The 23,066-nt window shown below is 39.6% G+C and overlaps 1 protein-coding gene across 1 annotated transcript; it reads right to left on the bottom strand.

Moving 5' to 3' along the window:
* Window positions 1-4,418: 4,418 nt before the first annotated feature.
* DNAJB11 (DnaJ heat shock protein family (Hsp40) member B11) lies at window positions 4,419-21,844 on the bottom strand. Its single transcript, XM_033211974.1, has 10 exons — window positions 21,545-21,844; window positions 20,267-20,423; window positions 14,917-15,014; window positions 13,056-13,188; window positions 8,719-8,861; window positions 8,150-8,232; window positions 7,451-7,508; window positions 6,255-6,366; window positions 5,640-5,799; window positions 4,419-4,875 (listed from the first exon to the last, which is right to left on the bottom strand). The coding sequence occupies exons 1-10, from the start codon at window positions 21,610-21,612 to the stop codon at window positions 4,811-4,813; spliced, it is 1,077 nt and encodes a 358-aa protein (XP_033067865.1). The 5' UTR covers window positions 21,613-21,844; the 3' UTR covers window positions 4,419-4,810.
* Between the last annotated feature and the right edge of the window lie 1,222 nt (window positions 21,845-23,066).

The raw sequence follows: 23,066 nt of genomic DNA, 5'->3' as shown, positions 1-23,066 counted from the left end.
AGCAAAGACTCTCTTCTCTCCTTTCCAGATTGACATTGACCCCATTAATCAACAGTACGTTCAACAGTAATTAGTGAGTTATGAATCCAACTATGTGGTATTCCCAGGGATACCACAAGATGAATCATCAAACACCTTGCTGAAAACATCATCACATTTCCTGTTCTAGTTTAATGTTACCTAACTGGTAGAAAACATAGAAGACTTAATTACATGATCTTTTTTTTTTTTTTTTTTTTTTTGAAACGGAGTCTCGGTCTGTTACCCAGGCTGGAGTGCAGTGGTGGCGCAATCTTGGCCCACTGCAACCTCTGCCTCCCGGGTTCAAGTGATTCTTCTGCTTCAGCCTCCTGAATATGAGACTATAGGCACATGCCACCAAGCCTGGCTAATTACTGTATTTTTAGTAGAGACAGGGTTTCACCATGTTGGCCAGGCTGGGCTTGAACTCCTGACTTCAGGTGATCCACCCACCTTGGCCTTCCAAAGTGTTGGGATTACAGGCGTGAGCCACCGCACTTGGCCTTATTCTTAATCACCTAGTTTGGCCCCTTGCAGGGGCTTCCATAACTGTTACTAATTGTCAGGAACTATTCCTTAATTTATTATTATTATTATTATTTGGCAGAATCAGGCTCCAAATCAAAATCCAGACTGTGTGGAATCTGCCTTGCCTACATTAGAATTAAGGGAGGCTAAGAGAGGAGGGTCATTAAATGCATTATTGAGTTTGCATTGAAAATTATCATTATTATTGTTTTACTTAATATCCTGATTTTTAGTGGCAATAGCTAGAAAATGGCTTTCCAAAAAAAAAAAAAAAAAAAAAAGGTCTGGGGCTCCAGAGCCGATAGCTCTCACATTATTTTAGCGCCACCTTCACACAAACATCATGCATTGCAGATGGAAGGAAAATTTTAAAAAATCCTAAGCCTCCCAAACCTCAGTTGTGCAACATATATTATTAACTCGTTCTTTATTGCCTGTCTGTCCCAAGAGAGGCATTACAGTTGTAAATGTCAAATCAACCGACAACTCTATGAAACATGAACTATTATTATCACCATTTTACAGAGGGAGAAATTAAGGCACAACTAGTAAATGGTAGAACTGGAATTTGAATCTGATCAGTGTGATTCTAGAGCATGTACCTGATAACCACTATGGTATATAAAACCTCCCGTTTTGTTTCTCTATCCTGTCAAAAAATGATGTTTTCAACATAAAAGGGTAGAGTGAACCCTCTACCCTTTTATGAGGAAATGGAAAGCCCAAGAGGGAAGAGGTGATTGATTATAAGAAACACTTTCTTTGAAGGAAATCCTGTCTTCTGGACTGGAGACAATTCCAGAATACTGAGAAAATCACCTAAATGTGAAAGTGAAGATCCCTAGGGCCCAGTATGGGTCCACAAAGAGTAAGTCATATCAGACACACCTAATTTCCTAATAGGCAGTTGTCTAACTGGATTTCAACAAGGTCTCTCAGCATACCTGTGTGGACAAGATAAAAGAAATATGGCTAGATGCAAAATCAGTTATTTTTATGGAGGTTGATATGACTCTACCCTGATGTTCAGATGACTGTCAATCTGGAGCAGGCTTTCAGTGGCAAAATCTAACTAACAGTTGGCTTCAATTCTTTAGCTAGCGCTTTTATTCACTGTTTAGATGAAAATCTTATGTCTCAGTCAATACAACGCACAGATAACCTCAGGTGGAGAGGCTCATACTGAATGACTGAATTGGAACATCCCAAAACATGGTAACAGACTGGACAACTGGGCTGACTGAGTTGGGGGGAGGTAACTGAATAGGAGTGAATATGAGGCCCTTTATCCCAAAGTACTAGTCAACTTCTGTTGAGTGACCTGGCGCAGGCTGGGCGATACTCTTTAGAGCAGTGTAATCCACAGAAATATAATGTGAACTACATATGTAATTAATTAAAATTTCCTATTAGCCAAATTCTAAAAAGTGAAAAAAAAAAGTCAGGTGAATTTTAGTAATATATCCCGTTTTTAGTATCTATTTTATTTCACCAATTATATTCAAAATACTATCATTTAAACATGTAATCAATATAAAATTGAGACATTTTACTTTTTTTTAACACTAAGTCTTCAAAATCCAGTGTGTATTTTATGCTTCATAGCACCTCTGTTTGGATGAGCCACATTTCAAGTACTCAATTGCCACATGTGGCTACCAGATTGGACTATGCAGCTCTAGAGGGTTTTCACTGACACTCAGTGTGATGAGACTGCCCCCAAATTATGTCATTCTCAGGCTGGCTGCATTATTAGAGGAACTGTGCTTAAAGTTATACTACTCAGAAATATTTTATTTCTCTTAATGGAATAAGACAGGGTCAGGGCTCTTTGACATCTAAAATCATGATGGAAGCTGTATAGGTGCCCACTGCCTGTGACCTGTGTCGAACCCTTCACTGTGAGTCCTGGGACAATTTCAGTGACTAAAATACTGGAATTTTAAAAAGTGAACACTTACCAAATGGTGTCTTCTTCTCTTGCTTATCTTTCAGAGTCCTTGGATATCTTTTGTTCACGGTAAAGGTTGCTACTGGAGCCAATAGCAGCTTTTTTTCAAGGAATAGAATAAAATTATCTTTCCATTCCCATTTCTAGTAACACCTGATGGAACTTTTCAGACAGGTTTTAAGTTTCCATATCCTGTTCCCTTTTCAGTGATTTCTGAGCACTAACATCCATCTAGGATTTGGCAATCCAGCACCTAACCAATAGTGAATGCAGATAAGGGGCAGAAGTATGCGTAAGTGAATAAATCTCTGAATAGCCCAAAAAGATGTTTAAGATGCATAAACGACCAAGCACAAAAATATCACCCTTCATTGTCTCCATTTTGCAGAGAAAACTGAGGTTAACAGGCTTCCTCAGTGTCATAGCGGTTAAGTCTGATTCCAGGCTAAGCATCCTTTCAGTCTCATTATATAGCTCCCTGGAATGGCTTTTTTCCTTGCAGAACTGAAGACACTATTATCTGTTCTTCCACATTAATTACCTAGCATCCTTCCTCTATAGTGTTTATTTTACCTTCTTAAGAAAATTGATGGAACTTTAATATATATCTTTCCAAAATGCAATGTGCCTCAGATAAAGCACTTAAAGCTACCTGAAGTTGAGTCCAATAATGAAAGAATATTCTTAACTCATTAAATCATGACAATCTAGACAATGGATAAGAAGTGACAAAGCCCTATTAAAATTCTTCTTTGTAGGAAACACATTATCCCTATGGGGCCTTCTCAACAAGACTAGTAGCTCTAGCTCTTAGTATCATGACTGACCCTTGCATACATCTTGGCAAAATGGGGATTAGTAAGTGCAAATAATGATCAAGATTTCGCCTGGACTAAGATATATAAAGGAAATGACAATGACTCCTAAGAAATGCTCAACTAGAGGCAATTCAGTATGTAACGAATCTTACAGGTACAAAAAGCCCACTAAATTTACATATGTATTTATGTGGTTTCACTTGATTTTTTTTTTGTTTTTTTAGAGACAGTCTTGCTCTGTCGCCCAGGCTGGAGTACAGTGGCACAATCTTGGCTCACTGGAACCTCCACCTCCCGGGTTCAAACAATTCTCTTGCATCAGCCTCCTGAGTAGCTGGAATTGCAGGCGCCCACCACCACGTCTGGCTAATTTTTGTATTTTTAGTAGAGACAGGGTTTCACCATGTTGGCCAGGCTGATCTCGAACTCCTGATCTCGTGATCCACCCGCCTCAGCCTCCCAAAGTGCTGGGATTATAGGTGTAAGCCACCGCACCTGGTGATTTCTAAGATATGTATAGCCAAAGGCAGGGATGCTGCTGGAACTATGCTGATGTCTAGAAGGCAGCTCTGCACACAATGAATTGAAATACTCACTAGCAGAGATCAAAAAAGTCCAAAGTACACGAGGAGTGTGATGTGACTATACATATGAAAATGAGGGACATGCAAAAGTCAAATGTACTCATCACATAGCATCTGAATTAGGTGCCATGAGAGGAGCAAACATAATTTGCAACTCTAAATTCCTTTTCTAGAACCAGTGGTAGTCCTTGTTCCTAAACAAACCAAAGGCTTTCTAACCATGAGGTCAACTGAAATTATGTACATGAAAGGTGCTTCCTAAACAGTAAAGTGTCCATACCAGATTATTATTCCCAAACTAAATGAGAGAAAATATACTTCCTCAGGGATAATTAGATCTTTGTGTAACCTTCATTCATGGACCCCAGTCAACCAGTTTCTTCCAAGCTCCTTTCTAGCAGATGCCGTGTATGTAATTGGGCATGGGGACTGAATCTATATCACTCTTTTGCATGCTTGTGCATCCATCTTGCTTGATGGGAGGACAACTCAAATAGCTCACAGAAGAAACAGGAGTCATGAAAAAAATAACAACAAAATGTATTTAAAAACAGACTTCTCCAGTTGGCATTTTGAATGAAATTGCTAACAACTCCAACCCTCTATGTTGTGTTTCTTTTGCTCCTGGAGTCCTCTTGCAGCTTTAATTCTTGAAACTCAGGCGGCAGCACCAGACATTAAATCCCCAAAGGGAGAGGTATTAGTAAACCTTTTGCTGGTCATTCTTTTCTGAATGCAAATGGACAATTTCTTAAGCCCTCTTATTCATTTCATGATGATCATTAGACAAAAAAATTAAGCCAAACTTGCATATTGAAAATAAAAACAAAAACACACACAAAAAAACCCTGTAGATAATAAATATCGCCGATTCACTTATTTTAAACAAAGTCCAATTTTATTCACTGTTAATATCCTTGCAGTCCATTGTATACCTTCTGCACTGACCCTTGTTTCAGTAGCTGTTTGATACCTGAAGAATGAATGAACAAATGATTCCATTAACAAAAAAATGTTACTTTCCTGGTGTTTAAAGAGCATATTTCAAGAAAAGGCTCATAAAAGGCCTTATGACAAACACGGATGTGAATTAAGTAACTACCAATCTCCAACATAATCACATGTAGGTAATCCCACACATGCACATATGTTTCCAGGATGATCCCTTGTCTCTTTTAGGCCCACATACCACATACATGTCCCACAAAGCTCTGCAAAATGAGGAATGAGAAGAGGCAATCAAAAGGGAAAGAAAACTCTTCAGCTAAGTCTCCCATTCCTTCTTCTGTATCCTCTTTTTAGTTTTTACCTCCTTCATTGCTCTCCTTTCTCTTACTATTTAGGACCCCCAGTGGGGCCCTCTTCTCAACCAGTCATCCTAGATATGCAACCATAAGCTTCTAATCTTTCTATTGTCTACCTCATCTTCCCTTTTACAGAGTGGTCCAGCTCATTTGTTTTAAGGGATTCTATTTCATTCCCACATACTCTATCACTCCCTAGGTTTCGAAGCACAGCTTATACAGGCTTTTGTAACACAAAGATGTAGGATTTTTAATATATCGCCTTTACAAAGTAAGATGAGTTCATTCCTATGTTAGTGTTCTACTAGCATTAATGATTGATGTCTTGATGTCTCATGTCACTGTAGAGTTCTGCTTCTATTGCCACCCTTTTCTCATCACACACACACACCACACACACACACACACACACACACTCACTCATATGCCATACCTTCTCTTGCTTCCTCTGTTAACTGTTCTTTTGGAAAATCCACATCAAAAGTGATTATCAAAGAGCCCTTGATATTATTGTTGTCAAAGTTGGGGAGCCCTTCCCCTTTCTTCCATAGCTTCGCTCCTGGCCTGGTGATCTTATCCCGGGAAATATGTACCTAGAAAACAAAAGGGAATGCACTGCAGCAGGAGCGGTACATCTGAAGTACATCACACAGCTTCTAGTGAGCACTGGTACACAAAGCTAATGTCACAGCTCAGCAAAAAGAAAGAACGAAGGAGCAAAGGAAATATCATTAGGACAATGTCAGTCAAGAACAAAGGATTTTATTAAAGAAGAAAAATCAAACACAAAAACAAGTAAACAAAGAAAGGTTTTCATCAATAGAAACTATAAGGACAAGACTGTCAAAGGCTGTGCAATCCATTCTGAGTAGCTGAAAGGTCTGGCACTGTTATTGCAGGATGCTCAGCAGCAGAGTAAGTACAGACGGAGAATCCGACTGAGAAAGGAGTCCCTTTGGTTCTCAATGACTGAAACAGCTGATACATCTCAAAACTACCCACATAAAGGCTTCAAAAGGAGGGAGAACAAGTAAATTGGTTTGTTTACCTTGTGACCATCCAAGTGAGTAATATCCATCTCAAAGCCAACCAGTGACTCAACTAATGAGATTGTCACATTTGTGTACAAATCATCTCCTCTCCTTTCAAATATTGGGTGCCTAAAAACAGAATAGGTAAAAAATCATTAATTTCCACTTTAAGTTCAAAGAGTTGTTAGAAAAATCTTGGAAAAAGGTGAACACCACTCTTTCAAACCATAAACATTTCTTAGACATACCTTTGTGTGTAGTATTGAGAATATAAAGTTGTTTAAGTCTTATTAAATGCTACTGTTAAGGAACACACAATCAGCAAAAGCCAGAGTATAAGTAAAACTATAATCATTAGATTATGGAAAAGAGAGAAAGAAAGTTTCTGGGGAGATCATCTTCAGAAATGGGTCTATAGAAGTTTCCTGAGCTGGCTCACAAGACTAAGTTGGCTGTAGAAATGCAGATAAAATGGGTGGAAGGAAGGGGAAATAGAGTGAGAAGGAATTCTGGCAAAGACAAGGAAGGTGTCAGGTTTATTCAGGAAACAACACACGTTCCAGTTTCTCTAAGAAGTGATGATAAAGACAAGGTAGGCAAAGAAGCTGGGGAAAACAACACTGAGATTAAAGAGTGCAGTAAGGAAAAGTCCCAGACAGTGGGCGGCTATTTCTCCATATTCTGGTGGGAACCCTGTTTTGATGACTCCTTATAGATGCAGAGATATTACTGGTTTCCAAAGCGCTAACAAGAGAGAAATACTAATCAAGAAAGCCAGAGTCCCAGGCAAAATTGTCTAAGCAGCACTTCATGCTGAAGAGAAGCTCACAAAAGAAAAGCTCTCTCTTCACAGAAGCTGCATATTACGTGGAAAGTCCTTTCTATGGCAAAGTCTCCTATTCTTATATGGTGCCATAGTTCTTCAGCTAAAATCTCAGCTTTGACTCCCTATCTTGTTTCTCTTTTATAAATCCTTACTTATCAATTCTTTCCTTTCAACATCTTTTGCATTTGTAAGTCCTAAGTAAATAAATAACTGGGGCTCAATCCTAGGGCCCAACCCCAAGCTTTCAGCCTTGTAGAGGAGTTACAAATCATGGTCTAGGGTAATAAGGGTAAGAAACAGAGAAAAAAGTCTCTAACTGCTCTGGTGGCCACCCACACCTCTATAATCTGACTCATCTAAGAAGACCTCTAAAATTAGATTACTTACTTGACAACTTTGATTCGGAACCGTAAATCTCCAGGCTCCCCATCCACATGAGGCTCACCTAGTCAGAGCAGATTACAGCATATTGTAAATCATACAAGTTGAATACCACAAATCTATTTGGCAACTGATAATTCTTTTTAATCCACTACTTTGGGCATTGATCTGTCAAATCTGTGGCGGCAGTGTCTCTGCCTGGTTCTATCAAGTTTCAGATTATTAGAAATCATCACCCTTGCCTCAGATACAGCAGTACATAACTTGACCCATTTCCTAAACCAAGAATGATTCACTGGTCTATTGAACCTAAGTCTCAAAGCTTTTTTTTTTATTTTTAGAGTTTTAAACTTAAGTCTAAAGGTGAGGTCCTGAGAACATCTTATTAATGCCAACTAGAGTTACATATCTTCTTTCATTGCTGAGTTAAAATTCATTAAGTTCTGAACACCCTAAATTTTGAGGAAACTTAGGTTACCTCATAATAACTTTTGGCCATGACATTCAAAGGATAAATGGTAATGCTACTGCTTCAGTTAAACAAAAAGCTTTGTATATCCTAAAATTGGCTGAAGGGTATTGGAAATTATATATGCATTTACTATGTGAACATTAAGATGGAGCAAGGCAGGGATGAGAGGTATTCACAAACAAGCAGAGAGCAGAAAGTTATGACAATAAAAAAATCAAATATCAATATTTCACCTTCTCCAATAAAGGGGTACTCCATGCCGTCTCTCACCCCAGGCTCTATTTCTACTTCCAGCGTTCGTTCTTCATTCACTAGTCTGAAGTAAAGAGAATTAAAAGAGGAGAAAAATAATGAAAATATAAACAAAACATCAGATATATATATAAAGTTTTATCTATTTTATCAGAGCTTTTTCTTGGAAGACTATAGTGTGCCTCTACTTGACAAAACTATCTGATAATCTTTTACATCTTCTATATGCTAAAATCCAGGGTGAAGCTACTATACATTATATAAACATATAAGGCTGCTCTAATAGTACAAGAAAGAAGAAAATGAAGCATTAATACTTGTTGAAAATATATCAGAAATAAAGGGCACTGCTTGTTAGTTCAGAAACATAAAAGGAGATAGTTATAAGAAATACTTCAGAAAAAAATGTACATTTTTTTGCTCTATCCTTTTGCAGAACATGGCAGTGGGGAGGGGACAGAAAAGGATCTAGTATGGACCATTAGCGTTTGACTAGATAAACGAAATTAACAAGTGTTTCTTGGTAGAACAAAGAAGGTGCTTCACTTACTTGACATTAGGGCATTCATCGCAGACCACCTCCTGGGTCATTTGGAAGCGCCCAGGTCCCAGCTGGGTGGTCCGCATCTCTTGCCGGCAATTGCACTTCCGTTTGCCGGGAGCCTGCCTTGCCACAGGTTTGTTTCTAACTACCTAGGAAGCACATAAACAACATCAGCTTCTCTCTTGTGTAAAATAGGCTTTTGTTTCCTCAACTGATCAAGGCTCTGCACATATGCCTGGACTGAAACTTCCCCTTCTCTGGCAATCTATCCCTCAGAAATCTAAAGCTGACAAAACTCTTTGAAGAGTACAAATCAGGCCCCAAACAGGAATGAAGCAAACACATACTTAAATGACTCAAATTCTAAAGCTGGAGAAGTAGAGACGGGAGTAAGAAAACAAGAGAACCGAAAAATAAAGTGTATGATATCAGCATTTCTTTTTTTTTTTTTTGAGACGGAGTCTTGCTCTGCCACCCAGGCTGGAGTGCAGTGGCCGGATCTCAGCTCACTGCAAGCTCCGCCTCCCGGGTTTACGCCATTCTCCTGTCTCAGCCTCCGGAGTAGCTGGGACTACAGGCGCCCGCCACCTCGCCCGGCTAGTTTTTTGTATTTTTAGTAGAGACGGGGTTTCACCGTGTTAGCCAGGATGGTCTTGATCTCCTGACCTCGTGATCCGCCCGTCTCGGCCTCCCAAAGTGCTGGGATTACAGGCTTGAGCCACCGCGCCCGGCCGATATCAGCATTTCTAAGCCACAATTAAATGCTACTGAGTTAAAGGAGTTCATGTAATGATTATCTTTTAAGAAATCCGAGCTGTGTAAAGCATAACCCCTGAGGAACAATCACCGCCTTCAAAACCTGGTATGTGGCTACCATCCAATCCTCTGATTAACCTAATGAAAATGTCTCCTTATTTCAGGAAACTCAGTCTAGGACTATTTCTGGAGCTATCTCCATTCAGATACTTTAACACATAGGAAGAGAAACAATGACCATCTCTTTGTACTTGACTGCAATCAAACATTCTGATCCCTCTAAGAATGTAAAACTGATATATATGCAGAAATGTATTCCTAGTTTTGACTGTTTAATTAGTCAAACATCTAATCACAAGGTATGTTCTCATACAGCAAAATGATGAATGCTTGGAGAAAAATCCCTTAAAGCCTACCAACACATGAAAGGCCCAGGTCAACAGAGTAAATTATAGCAACAATAACAGTAATCAGAGCAAACACTTTATAGCACTTACTACATGCCAAGCAATGTGCCAAACACTTTTACATATTCATTTAATCCTCACAACTGTATGAGATGGGTACTGTTATTATCCTCATTTTACAGATGAGGTAACAGAAGTATAGAAAGGTTAAGTAACATGACCAAGGCCACATGACTAATACATGGCAGAGCCAGGATTCTAAACTAGGCAGTCTAGCTGCAAAGTTCACGCTTCTTAACTATTGTGCTATCCTATTTCTCAAGGTAATTTTTTTTTCTTTAAAAAATAATTTATATACAGAAGGAGCAGGATTGAAAAAAAGGAAAAAAAGCATTTAACATGGGGTTATTGAAACAGCAAAGCCATTTACAGCCTTTACAATAGTTGGATTAAAAAAGAGTTTGTTCGGGAACACACTAACAGCAAAAAGTGATGTCTACTGTGTATTAGTGACAACTGCAGAACAGGCTTGGAAGGGAACATGGGCGCTAATTAGGCTCACCTCTTTCCTCCCATCTAAACAATCTCACTGGTTTATGAATATTTTTAATGCCCTTTTCTCCTACAGCTTGAACAGTATTACAAGTCAGTTGCATCTTCTGTGATTGTCTACGTCTCTTCTTTCAATTATTCAGAGAAGCAGCTACAACTAAGAAGAATACGCTTCTTGTCAAAATGGCACATATGCACAGGCTACCAGCTGTCTCCTCCAGTACCCTGGAAAAACTACAAGAAAACATGGATTCCAGGAAACAGTAACTACAACATAGAATATATGAGAAAATCCCACAGATAGAGGGCTGTTTTGAACTGTTTCCCCTGACTGCAGAGAACAAAAAGACTCCAGACAGCAAACAACAAAACAAAGAACACCTCAAGAAACCAAACAAAACACAGTTAAAGCCAGTGGGCCAGGGCTCAGCCCACGATGCTCTACAGGGAAAGGTAGTTGCTGGTGCCCATAAGGGAATATCAGCTCAAAGGCCAAGACAGCTGGATACCCGAGAAGGTCAATCATCTGCCCCGCAAAAGACAACAAACTGAATAACACATATATTTTAAGCAATTGTACTTTGCTTACAAAAAGATTAGACAGACCAGGAACTTAAAACAAGCATGATAATACCTAAGGAGGTAAGGCATTAGTAAAATGATATAGAGTAAGAAATAATGCAAGAATCAAGTAGAAATATTATGCATAAAAATATGAGTTGAAATGAAAACACAGCAGATGGGTTGTTACTAGAATGGATATAGCTGAAGACTGAAGTAGTAAGCTAGGAGATCAAAATGAGGTACCTCCCAGAAGGAAGCAGTGAAGGATAAAGAAACATAATTTATTTTTCATATTTAAAAGAAAGTTAAGAGCAGACAGAAGTAGAAGTGATAAAAGAATTGTAAAAAAATTATGAGACATATTTTCCAGAATTTAAAAAAGATGAATAACCTCATATTAAAAGATTCCAGAGTTTTAGCAGAAAATATAGGTGAACAGCTTTCTTATTTTAAAATTTTTTTTCAGATATAAGTTTCAGTTATGTTGTCCAGGCTAGAGTACAGTGGCTATTCACAGATGTAATCATAGGCCACGACAGCCTCAAACTCCTGGCCTCAAGCGATCCTCCCACCTCAGCCTCCTTAGTAGCTGAGATTACAAGTGTGCTCCACTGCACACAGCTGCTTTCTTATTTTAGAACAAAAAAGAATTTCTTTAACAAGACACAAAAACTAACCATTAAAGACTGACAGATTTGATTACATTAAAATTAATTAGTTCTGTTTGCTGAAAATTGAAATAAATCTTAAACATAATGAAAAGACAAGTTACAAACACACAGGCTATATTTGCATTACATACAGCCAACAAAGAATTAGCAGCAAGAGTGAAGTACTCTTAGAAATCAGTAAGAAAGAGGCAAAAGAATGAAAAGGCATTTCATAAGAGAGGAAACAGGCCGGGCACGGTGGCTCACGCCTGTAATCCCAGCACTTTGGGAGGCCGAGGCGGACGGGTCACAAGGTCAGGAGATCGAGACCATGGTGAAACCCCGTCTCTACTAAAAATACAAAACATTAGCCGGGCGCGGTGGCGGGCGCCTGTAGTCCCAGCTACTCGGGAGGCTGAGGCAGGAGAATGGCGTGAACCGGGAGGCGGAGCTTGCAGTGAGCCGAGATCGCGCCACTGCACTCCTGCCTGGGCGACAGAGCAAGACTCCGTCTCAAAAAAAAAAAAAAAAAAGAGAGGAAACAAATATGGCCAATAAACACAGAAAGAGATGCTGATCCTAATTGGTAACTTAAAAAAATGTAAAACAAGACCATAATGAGATAATATTTTATACCCATTTGATGGGCAACAATTAAGAAGTCTAATAATTCCAAGTATTCGTGAGGCAGTGAATCTATAGGATCTCATAAATTGCACGTAGAAGCGTCAGGACAATCAATTTCAAAAACAATACAGTATTAGCTTGTAAAAATGAACATTGGTTCATATTACCCAGCAATTCTACTCTCAAGCATATCCACCCAAGAGATATTCTTGTTTATCTGAACCTGGATATATGGATTAAAAAGTTCATAAAAGCACTGTTTGGAATTGAATAAAACTGGAAGAAACAAAAATGCCTATTAATAAATTATGATCACAATATAGCAATAAGCAACACGGGTGAATCCTAGTAACACAATAGTGAGTGAAAATAACCAGTCTCAGGAAATAATGAATAAAATACCATTTCTAAAAAGTCAAAAACAATATAATAAACAATACATTATTCAGGTATTCATATATACATGATAAAATAAGAATGGCAAACGAACAATAAAGACATAATTCAATACAGTAGTTACCTCTGAAGGGAGGCAGGGTAATGGAACAGGGAAGTAGCATATAGGCAGATTAAGTCATGGTAATGTTTTACTTAGTTCTTAAGCTGGGTGATAAAACAATGACATCAGTGTATCATGAACCAAGGATTATAATTAATTCAATTTTGTGCATTTGATCACTCCCTCTTACCCTCAAAAAGACAGAGAAGGTACATATAAACCTCTTATTCTTAGTCAAAAGTACAAGTTCTGGGAGTCAATATGAACAGCTATATTGTTTGAACTTACTTCCACAAAATTTCCTGCATATACTTCTTCCAAAGTGACTTCTAGATCTACAATAATATCACTTCCTCTTGGAATATTTCTGTCTTGCTGACGAGGGGTTCCTCCAAACATGAAACCAAAATCCCCAAAGAAGCTAAAGGTAAGTGCAAAATCATCAGGAAAAAAAAAATCAAGACTCCATGTTTCACAATTAACTCATTTTCTTTACACTGATAAACTATTGTTTCTACCAATGCATTGTGCAAAACTACAAGGTATTTTTTAATACAATGGAGTCATACATCATACATCATTTTAAATTTATATACTGTCAACCATATTGTAACTATATGGTCCCTTACTACAAAAATATTCACTTTTTAATACAATATAGCCCATACATACAGTACAGTACATACACACACAGTATGCCAATGAATTCAATGTTGGACCCAACCAATGAAATAATAATCTTTCAATATTGGGAAAAATCTGAAGATGGTGGACTTATTGAGAAAGAGTACAGTGTACATAAACTTGTGTAATGCTAAACTTAATGGTTAGTTTAAGAAATTCTTATCGGTGATGTTAATATATATAGTGTTCCCTTTACATGCTTTTTAGAAGTGAACTTGTTGAAAGAAGCTACTGTTCTGCACAAAAATCTTGAGTACGTAATTAAATAAGCTAAAAAAGCACCAGCCTTAGTAAAATCCTAGTGCTTAAGGAGAAGGAAGTTCTAGCCTCTATAAGACCCAAACTAATTTTTGTAAGTCACGAAAGAGTAACTTGAGATCAACAAAGAAGGTGACCTTCAATCCTACAGGTGGTTTAATCTAATGTTAATTTTTGGGGTTATTAAGAAGACTCAGATATTAGCACAGCGATGATGATAACTATATAACTCCCTCTCCCACCAACCAACTCAGGTGAATGAATTCCCTGAATCTTAAATAAAGGCAAGGAGAGAGAACAGGGTGGGGGCTGGGAAGCTTTTTCTCTTTCTGGTATCCCCTAGGGATTACTTCAGACAGCCAAATTGATCCTGGGGGGGAAAAAGATGTCCTAATCATGTTACTCACACATCTTTACAGGTCCTAAAAATCTACTCCCCCACCCCCGGCCCTCCAGCCAAGCACTAAATGGTGGTAACTACTGTATGCAAAAGTGACTCTTACTTCTTTTGGGGAAGGGTTCACAGAACCCTTTGAGAATCTGAAGAAAACAATGAACTCTCCCCATAAAAATGCAGATTCAAACATCTTTTTGTTTATAATTTCAGATCTGAAACCCCAGATTAAGGTCTCTTAGTATATGTAATCATCAGGGAATGTGGAAATTCAAATGCTCAATAAAGAGAGGTTCAAAGAGTGAGGAGGAAAGGTGTTTATTATTCCAACCACCCAGCACTCCCAGAAAGCAAGAGATAAAGGGCCTCTACCATAATTCCTTCCCCTAATGCTGGTTATTATAATCACCCTCACTTGTTGATAGGATGAGAGAGAGAGGCAGTTCTGGGTATGGGAGTAGGAATTTTTCTATCTCTGCTAACAATAATTTTGCTCATTAAATGGTTTGCAGATTCCAAGATAGCAAGTAGGCAAGGATGAACTGGTTTCCAACACAGGTCCCCACCGCAAATTGTCAGCATTGATTTAACTGATACGGTTGGCTAGATGGAATGTCTTTTCAATGCCATCCATCTTTCCTGAAGCTTTGTGAAAATAGACTATCTTCCCACAAGGAGGACAATAATTGATCTTTGGATCAGCTAACTTGTACCATTCATCAAAAGCTTCTGAACTAGGGAATGAGAGGAATTCTTTAATCACTAAGTGACCCTCTCTCAGACACTAACGTTGCAGATGGGTGAATTACTCACTGTGAAAAAATGTCTCCATGGGAGCTCTGATGACCATCTTTTAATCCTTCTTCACCGTAAGTATCGTACTGTTTCCGTTTCTCACTATCTGACAGAACCTGGGGATAAAAGCCAGTGGAGGAAAAGATCACGAGCTGATAATATCCAGTTAAGGCACAGTCATATTTACATTTCTTTTTACTTTGACAATGGATCTAAAATTCTAATAGAATGTAGTTTCCATTATGTACTGTATTAAGGCATATTTACAAAGTTATTTTCTCTAAGACTAAATTCTTTGATGCATTGTTCATTCCACATTGTTCAATTCATGTTTTTAATTTAAAGTTGTCAAAACTCGCCTAGTCACTAAAAAATAATACCTGAGATTAGTAATGCAGCTGCGAAGGTCAGAGTGGTAACAGGAAAGAGGTAAGATGGATTCCTCAGGTTTACTTCCCATGCAGTTTGACTCTGGTGCTTATGCTGTTAACTACTATACTGCCTTCAAAACAACTTGGCCCCACAGGTCTACAACACCCCCTACCCAACACACACACACACAGAATTTCTGTCGCATAGGATCCCGGAAGGTGTTGAAAGAAGAAAGGACCCCAACAGCTCTTGGGTTCACCTGGGTATAACTCACTGTTTCAGTTCCATTGCTTCAAAACAACTTGGCCCCACAGGTCTACAACACCCCCTACCCAACACACACACACACACACACACACACACACACACACACAGATGCATGTATTAGGAGATTGTCAAGTCAAGGAAATCAAATGACAGGCCCTCCAGAGAGGTCTACACTGATATCTTTTCCTCCTCCTTTTTTCATTTTTTGGTATTTGTAGAAATCCACTTGTGGAAGAATGCTGCCCGCTTTTTATACATATATATATGTATAAAATAAGAATGGCAAAAGAACAATAAAGACATAATTCAATACAGTAGTTACCTGTGAAGGGAGGCAGGGTAATGGAACAGGGAAGTGGCATGTAGGCAGATTAAGTCATGGTAATGTTTTACTTAGTTCTTAAGCTGGTTGATAAAACAATGACATCAGTGTATCATGAACCAAGGATTATAATTGATTCAATTTTGTGCATTTGATCACTCCCTCTTACCCTCAAAAAGACAGAGAAGGTACATATAAACCTCTTATTCTTAGTCAACAGTACAAGTTCTGGGAGTATATGTAGATACGTAGAATGAAGCAAACACATACTTAAATGACTCAAATTCTAAAGCTGGAGAAGTAGAGATGGGAGTAAGAAAACAAGAGAACCGAAAAATAAAGTGTATGATATCAGCATTTCTAAGCCACAATTAAATGTTACTGAGTTAAAGTAGTTCATGTAATGATTATCTTTTAAGAAATCCGAGCTGTGTAAAGCATAACCCCTGAGGAACAATCACCGCCTTCAAAACCTGGTATGTGGCTACCATCCAATCCTCTGATTAACCTAATGAAAATGTCTCCTTATTTCAGGAAACTCAATCCAGGACTATTTCTGGAGCTATCTGCTCTTAACTTTCTTTTAAATATGAAAAATAAATTATGTTTCTTTATCTTTCACTGCTTCCTTCTGGGAGGTACCTCATTTTGATCTCCTAGCTTACTACTTCAGTCTTCAGCTATATCCATTCTAGTAACAACCCATCTGCTGTGTTTTCATTTCAACTCATATTTTTATGCATAATATTTCTACTTGATTCTTGCATTATTTCTTACTCTATATCATTTTACTAATGCCTTACCTCCTTAAGTATTATCATGCTTGTTTTAAGTTCCTGGTCTGTCTAATCTTTTTGTAAGCAAAGTACAATTGCTTAAAATATATGTGTTATTCAGTTTGTTGTCTTTTGCGGGGCAGATGATTGACCTTCTCGGGTATCCAGCTGTCTTGGCCTTTGAGCTGATATTCCCTTATGGGTACCAGCAACTACCTTTCCCTGTAGAGCATCGTGGGCTGAGCCCTGGCCCACTGGTTTTAACTGTGTTTTGTTTGGTTTCTTGGGGTGTTTTTTGTTTTGTTTGCTGTCTGGAGTCTTTTTGTTCTCTGCAGTTAGGGAAACAGTTCAAAATAGCCCTCTATCTGTGGGATTTTCTCTGGGAGTATATGCAGTATATGTGTATGTGTATATCTATATATACACACACATATATATATGTTTAAGTTTGTAATGTTCTGAGTTTGAAATGTAGAGAGAATAATAAGTGAAAACACTCCATGAAGGTTATTTAAGGTCAATTTCATTGCTTGAAATAATTCTTGAAGTTTTAAGTTTCAGAGAACTACATACACAATCATGACTATATGCCTCCTCTCTGTATAATATTAAAGAATGTAACAACAAAATAAGCTTCCATCCTTTTCAAAATTTGTCTTCAACATGCAAAAATTCTCTTTTATTTCGAGCAATCTGATATATATGCACATATATACTTGTGAAAATTAAATGGCTTTAAAATCTTCCTTTGATATTTATAAACTCCTACTTAGACAAGAGGCTGAAGGAGACAGTTATTTCAAAATCATACTCACGGTGGCCCAGAAAAAGAGAGGTTCAAAGTAGATGGGGCTTGTTGACTTAAAAGAAAGGCATATTCACACAGGACACACTTTTGGCTTAGGGCCCAAATGAGGTGTTAGGAGTCATGGCAAAAAATGTATTAACATTTAAGATATCCTTGAAAGGATAAATAGAAATTGAGTATACAAGAGAGTGAACATTCTTAAAAGCGAAGGCAAATGGGTTATTCCAGAAGTGATCACAGTACTTGATTAAAGCCACTATGATAGAAAAAGGGAGAGGAAAGAATGTTTTCACAAATATCTTTAGAAAATAGGTATTTTGGGGAAGCAGAAATGGGCACAGCTAACTTAAAAATAAAAAAAAACCCTTATTATTATCTGGATCTCCAATATTTTCACTTTTAGTCTACTTCTCTGATCTGATCTTGGAAAAGAAATGAACCCTGCATTTGAGACTATAAAAGACACCATTTCAAAACCCCCAAAGACTAGTTTTAAGTCAGTTTCTTTTTAGACATCAGAGGCTTCTGTAATAACCCCCTAAAAACTACTCGTGAAGTCATTTATTATCATTCACTTCCTCCTCACTTTTCTTCCACCAAGGAATGCAATTTTATTCCATGGTCTTGGAAACTATTTTAAAAGAAAAAAGGTTTTTAGTTGATTGGCCAACCAATACACAGATTCTCAAGTAATTAAAATGCCAGCAGTAATCCTAGCTCTGTAGAGAAAACAAATTTGTATTCACAAAAGATTCTTCCTAATTGTACTCGGATTCTAATTTGTGAACACTAATTTACCTAAGACTAAAGGCAATCAAGCTTGAATGATAAAAAGAAAAAAGAAACTTAAACTAGTGGCTAAAAGGGTTGTTATAGTTAAATAAGCCGTAATTTCATGATTGACCTTTGTATAGTGTGCCTAGGTCATGGATAAAGAACATGAAGATTCTTTAGAGAGCATGGTAAATTCAGCTTCCCTAGAAAATGTTTTTGAGTATTGGGTTCCTAGCAAACAAGGGAACTATTCATGGAAAATACAGTGCAAAATATGGAATCCATATTATCAACAAGAAACAAAATATTACATATAATTTAGGACGGGCCATGAGACTTCTGAAGTTTATTTATGTGCCTCAGGTTAAGAATTTCTGTCCCTTGGCCAGGCACGGTGGTTCACGCCTATAATCCCAGCACTCTGGGAGGCTGAAGCAGTCGGATCACGAGGTCAGGAGATCGAGATCATCCTGGCTAACACGGTGAAACCCTGTCTCTACTAAAAATACAAAAAATTAGCCGGGTGTGGTGGTGCATGCCTGTAGTCCCAGCTACTCGGCAGGCTGAGGCAGGAGAAGGGCGTAAATCCCGGGAGGCGGAGCTTGCAGTGAGCCGAGATTGTGCCACTGCAGTCCAGCCTGGCAGACAGAGCGAGACTATGTCTTTAAAAAAAAAAAAAAAGAATTTCTGTCCCATAGGATCCCATAAGGTGTTGAAAGAAAAAGGACCCCAACAGCTCTTGGGTTCACCTGGGTATAACTCATTGTTTCAGTTCCATTGTTTCTTTAATCTAAGAGATCTTGGGATGCCTTCCTTTCAAGGTTTGTGTCTTCCTAAAATATTTTTCAATTTGTTTTTAGCCTTCTCAATATATAAGAATTTAAACTTAAATTCGGGAGTTTTAGCTCTATGACTTTTAGTTCAACTAATTTTTTTCTGTGTCCATTTAGAAAATGAGAATAAAAATATGCCTAGCTCTAATATATTTCCTGGTGTCCTAGTGAAGGTTAAATGAGATGATACAAATGGAGAGTGTTTTGGTCCCCAGACTAGAGGTTAGAAAATCAAATTAAAACTGTGCTTTGTTTGATCTACGTAAAAAAGAAATTTAACTGAATTAGTTACCAACATTTTTACAAGCAGAACTTACATAAAAGTCTAGATTTTCAACTTTTCTGGAAAAATTAAATCATCTAGGAACATACTGTTTGCATTAGTATGACAAAAACTGGCTAGGGTTGAGGTAACAGCTGCTCCCTTGAAATGGGGCCAGAAGGCTTCAGTTTGTCAAAGTCCTCAACAATCCTTATTGCTTCCCAACATGGAGGCAGAATATCCGCTGCCATGTTTTAATTTATACCTGCCCTGCATGTTATTTGTCTAGTTCATATGAACACGTAGGTTTGCAACTCTCATGAAGGCTTTCTTTTTATTTTTGGCTCTAGCTCCCAAACTGACTGACTGACAGACCAATCAGTTGATCTACTTATTAATCTACCAATCTTTCATTTATTCTTTTGCAGCATTATTCTCCTTATTAAAATAAATATTAACATCAAAAGGCAGAAAATGGTACCTACTAACATGAATGTAATATCTAGTACAATACAGTATCAAGTACTACTTTTACTTTTATCGACCATCTACTTTTAAATAAAAGTGACCTGGGCTGGGCGTGGTAGCTCACATCTGTAATCCCAACACTTTGGGAGGTCGAGGCGGGCGGATCACTTGAGGTCAGGAGTTCGAGACCAGCCTGGCCAACATAGTGAAACCCTGTCTCTACTAAAAATACAAAAATTAGGCAGGTGTGGTGACATGCACCTGTAATCCCAGCTACTTGGGAGGCTGAGGTGGGAGAAGTGCTTGAACTGGGGAGGCGGAGGTTGCAGTGAGCAGAGATTGCACCACTGCACTCCAGCCTAAGCAATTAAGTGAGACTCAGTCTCTAAATAAATATATGTGAGCTGAAAAGAGTATTTCTCTGTATTGTATGTTTTTTCTAGAGCTACAGATTTTATTTGTTCTTTATCACTTTTCCTGACTCACCTCATAAGCAGCACCCAGATCCTGGAATTTCTCCTGGGCTTGTGGATCATCAGGGTTCCGGTCGGGATGAAGCTGCAGGGCTAGTTTCCTATAGGCCTTTTTAATATCCTTTATAGAGGCACTTCGAGGCACCCCCAAGATCTTATAGAAGTCTCGTCTGGGAAGTAGAGGGAGAGAATACTTCATCAGAGTTACATGTTACATTTTTAAAAGTAAAAGATTTATTTTTCCTCTACATTTAGGTTTGTATCTGAGCAAAGCGGTACGAAAATGAACGTTTATGTGACACATATACACACAAAGAATGACTAAAAAGAGAACACCAGAACATGAATCTTATATATTGAAGTAATCACAGTAAGAGGCTACATACTTCTTTTTAGATTATTCAAAACGTCTGTGGCATCTTCTTTCAGAACCACCTTCAGTCAAGAAAACCACTTCCTTATTTTATGGTCTCATGTTATCTTTAGGCAATAACCATATAATCAAATTAACTCTTCCCCCCTTTCTCTACATTTGCTCCAAATGATTTTGACTTTTCTAAAAGTCAAATAACACTCTCAAAGGATGATTTTCCTAATTTAAAAAGATTATGCCACATAAATGTCCTAACAGTAGCATTGCCAGAATGTTAAAGACGAAGCAACTTAAGATAATAAATAGCTCAAGAAGCTGGGAAGTACAAGGGCTCTCCAAAGGGTCTTCTTGTTCCCCTCCCCATCCAATTTCCTTCAGTCCCAACTCGGCCTGGCATCATCCACCCACTTTAAAGTCAGCCCCCCAATGGCTCTTCACAGGCTTGGCATAGAGCATCGTCCGCTTCTCCAGCTCAGCGGAGCACAGCAACCCACCTCTTTGATCAAACAAACGTCCATCCCCCCCAACCTCAGCCTGGCACTGTCACTACCTTTCCTTACAGTCAGGCATCCCTCTTTCTTCCCCAGCTCTACGTGACACTGCTTCAGTTCACAATCACCTTCTTTCCCTCATCCCCCAAATGCCGTTGGCAATGCATCCAACTCCCACTCCTCTGGGCAAACCTAGCTCTACCAAAGACCTTCTCTGGACCTAACGCCCTCTCACTGGTGTCACCCACGGTTCTCCTCTCACCCCACTAGTCTGGCCCATACTACCCCTTCCTCCGCCACCCCGCCAACCCACAGCGACGCCCCTCTCCACTCCCTCAGTCTGGCAATGCCACTTCCCCCACCCCCTACCACCCCCTAGCAAAGGCTGACCCCCGGGCCCTGCTGTCTGCGAGTGTCTATTCCTCACCCGGCAATCACGGCCCCGATGAGGTACAGTAGCAACAGGCAAAAGGTGCTCAGGTTCTGCGGGGCCATGGTTCCTCTGTCCCGGGTCTGGTCCCACACACTCCTCACAGCCTCCTCCGCCGCCTCGTCGGCTCGCCAGCCCACCCGGCCTCGTGAGGCGCCTCACACCGGGGGGCGGGGGGGGTCTCCTCCTTGGTCCGCAGAGACAGCTAGCTAGCCCCCTCCTCTGCCAGTCCACTTCCCGGGAGTCCCAAGTCCCGGTGAGAGAAGCCCCCGGTAGGCGAGAGCCAATCGTTGCCCGGGACATCACACGCGGCCGGCGCCTGAAAGCCAATCAGCGCAGTACACTTCACCTCCGAGGCGGCACGGGTAGCCAGTTAGGCTTCAGAACTGCAGTCGCAGCTCTTGACCAATTAGAAGAGGAGACGTCAGAGGGTCGCGCCGCTGCAGGAACCCGCTCTGCCCGAGCTACCGCGAGTCGTAGAAAATTACGTAATGGTAGGGGGCTGGTCCGAGTAAGGGCACCTGAGGTACACGAAATCCTCCCCCCACCCCCGGCTCGCCCACTTCCTCGGACTTTGCACCAATCAGTAGGCTCCTCCCCAGCACCAACCAATTGTGGGAGAGAAGTTTTCTCTGTGTTTCAAGTCTGGAATTTCATTCATCCCCAGCTACGCGCCGAATGAGGGAGCAGAATGAGGGAACAGTGGCAGAATGAGCGGGGACAGTTATTCCACAACTGTACATCGGACGCATTGCTTAGGACTCTTATTTTACGTTCTCCAAGCAACTCCCTAAGTCTCGGAAAGGCGACAGTGATGACTGACCGACTTAAGTTCAAATTCGGCTTCCACCGCTTCTCAGTGGTGAGACTCCTCCCAAGTCTGAGCCTAAGTTTCTTTATCAACAAAACTAAGGCAAAGCACTTATTGGCAGTTCTGTGAATTTTAACAGGGAAAAAAAATCTGTAAATCGTCGGGCGTATAGTAAGCAGGCAATGAATAAAAACCATTATTACTGTTCGAGCATAACTCTTTGATTCCCCGTCTTCCCCCCCGATTTTGCTCATCACAGTTACACAACTAGTTGATCAGGACAAAACTCTAGGTGTTTTTACTCCTTTCATGTATAAGCTATCCAAATCTTTACCTCTGAACTATACTTGAATCTGTTCACTACATCTCCATTACTAGGTCTCTGGATCACAGTGTATCTCTCACCTGGCCAGGGCCTCCTAACTGGCCTCCTTGTCTCCACTCTTAATATCTTCCTTAATACCTTAATATATGTTTCTCATCCCTGTCCCTCACTCCATTTTTTTTTTTAAGGGCCGGGCGCGGTGGCTTACGCCTGTAATCCCAGCACTTTGGAAGGCCGAGATGGGTGGATCACCTGAGGTCAGGAGCTTGAGACCAGCCTGGCCAACATGGTGAAACCCCGTCTCTACTAAAACTACAAAAATTAGCCGGGTGTGGTGGTGAGCGCCTGTAATCCCAGCTACTCGGGAGGCTGAGGCAGGAGAA

Source organism: Trachypithecus francoisi, unplaced genomic scaffold (assembly GCF_009764315.1).
Source record: "Trachypithecus francoisi isolate TF-2019V2 unplaced genomic scaffold, Tfra_2.0 Lachesis_group0, whole genome shotgun sequence".
NCBI classification, from domain to species: domain Eukaryota; kingdom Metazoa; phylum Chordata; class Mammalia; order Primates; family Cercopithecidae; genus Trachypithecus; species Trachypithecus francoisi.
This window is presented reverse-complemented; position numbering and strand designations above follow the sequence as displayed.

What these genes read in the sequence shown, in the direction of transcription:
- DNAJB11 (XM_033211974.1), bottom strand. Translation starts at nt 21,612, where the DNA reads ATGGCCCCGCAGAACCTGAGCACCTTTTGCCTGTTGCTACTGTACCTC. An exon ending in GATGAATGCCCTAATGTCAA is followed by an intron (nt 8,233 to 8,718) that starts GTAAGTGAAGCA and finishes TCTTTACTTCAG; the next exon opens with ACTAGTGAATGAAGAACGAA. An exon ending in AACAGAGGAAGCAAGAGAAG is followed by an intron (nt 4,876 to 5,639) that starts GTATGGCATATG and finishes TTCATTCTTCAG; the next exon opens with GTATCAAACAGCTACTGAAA.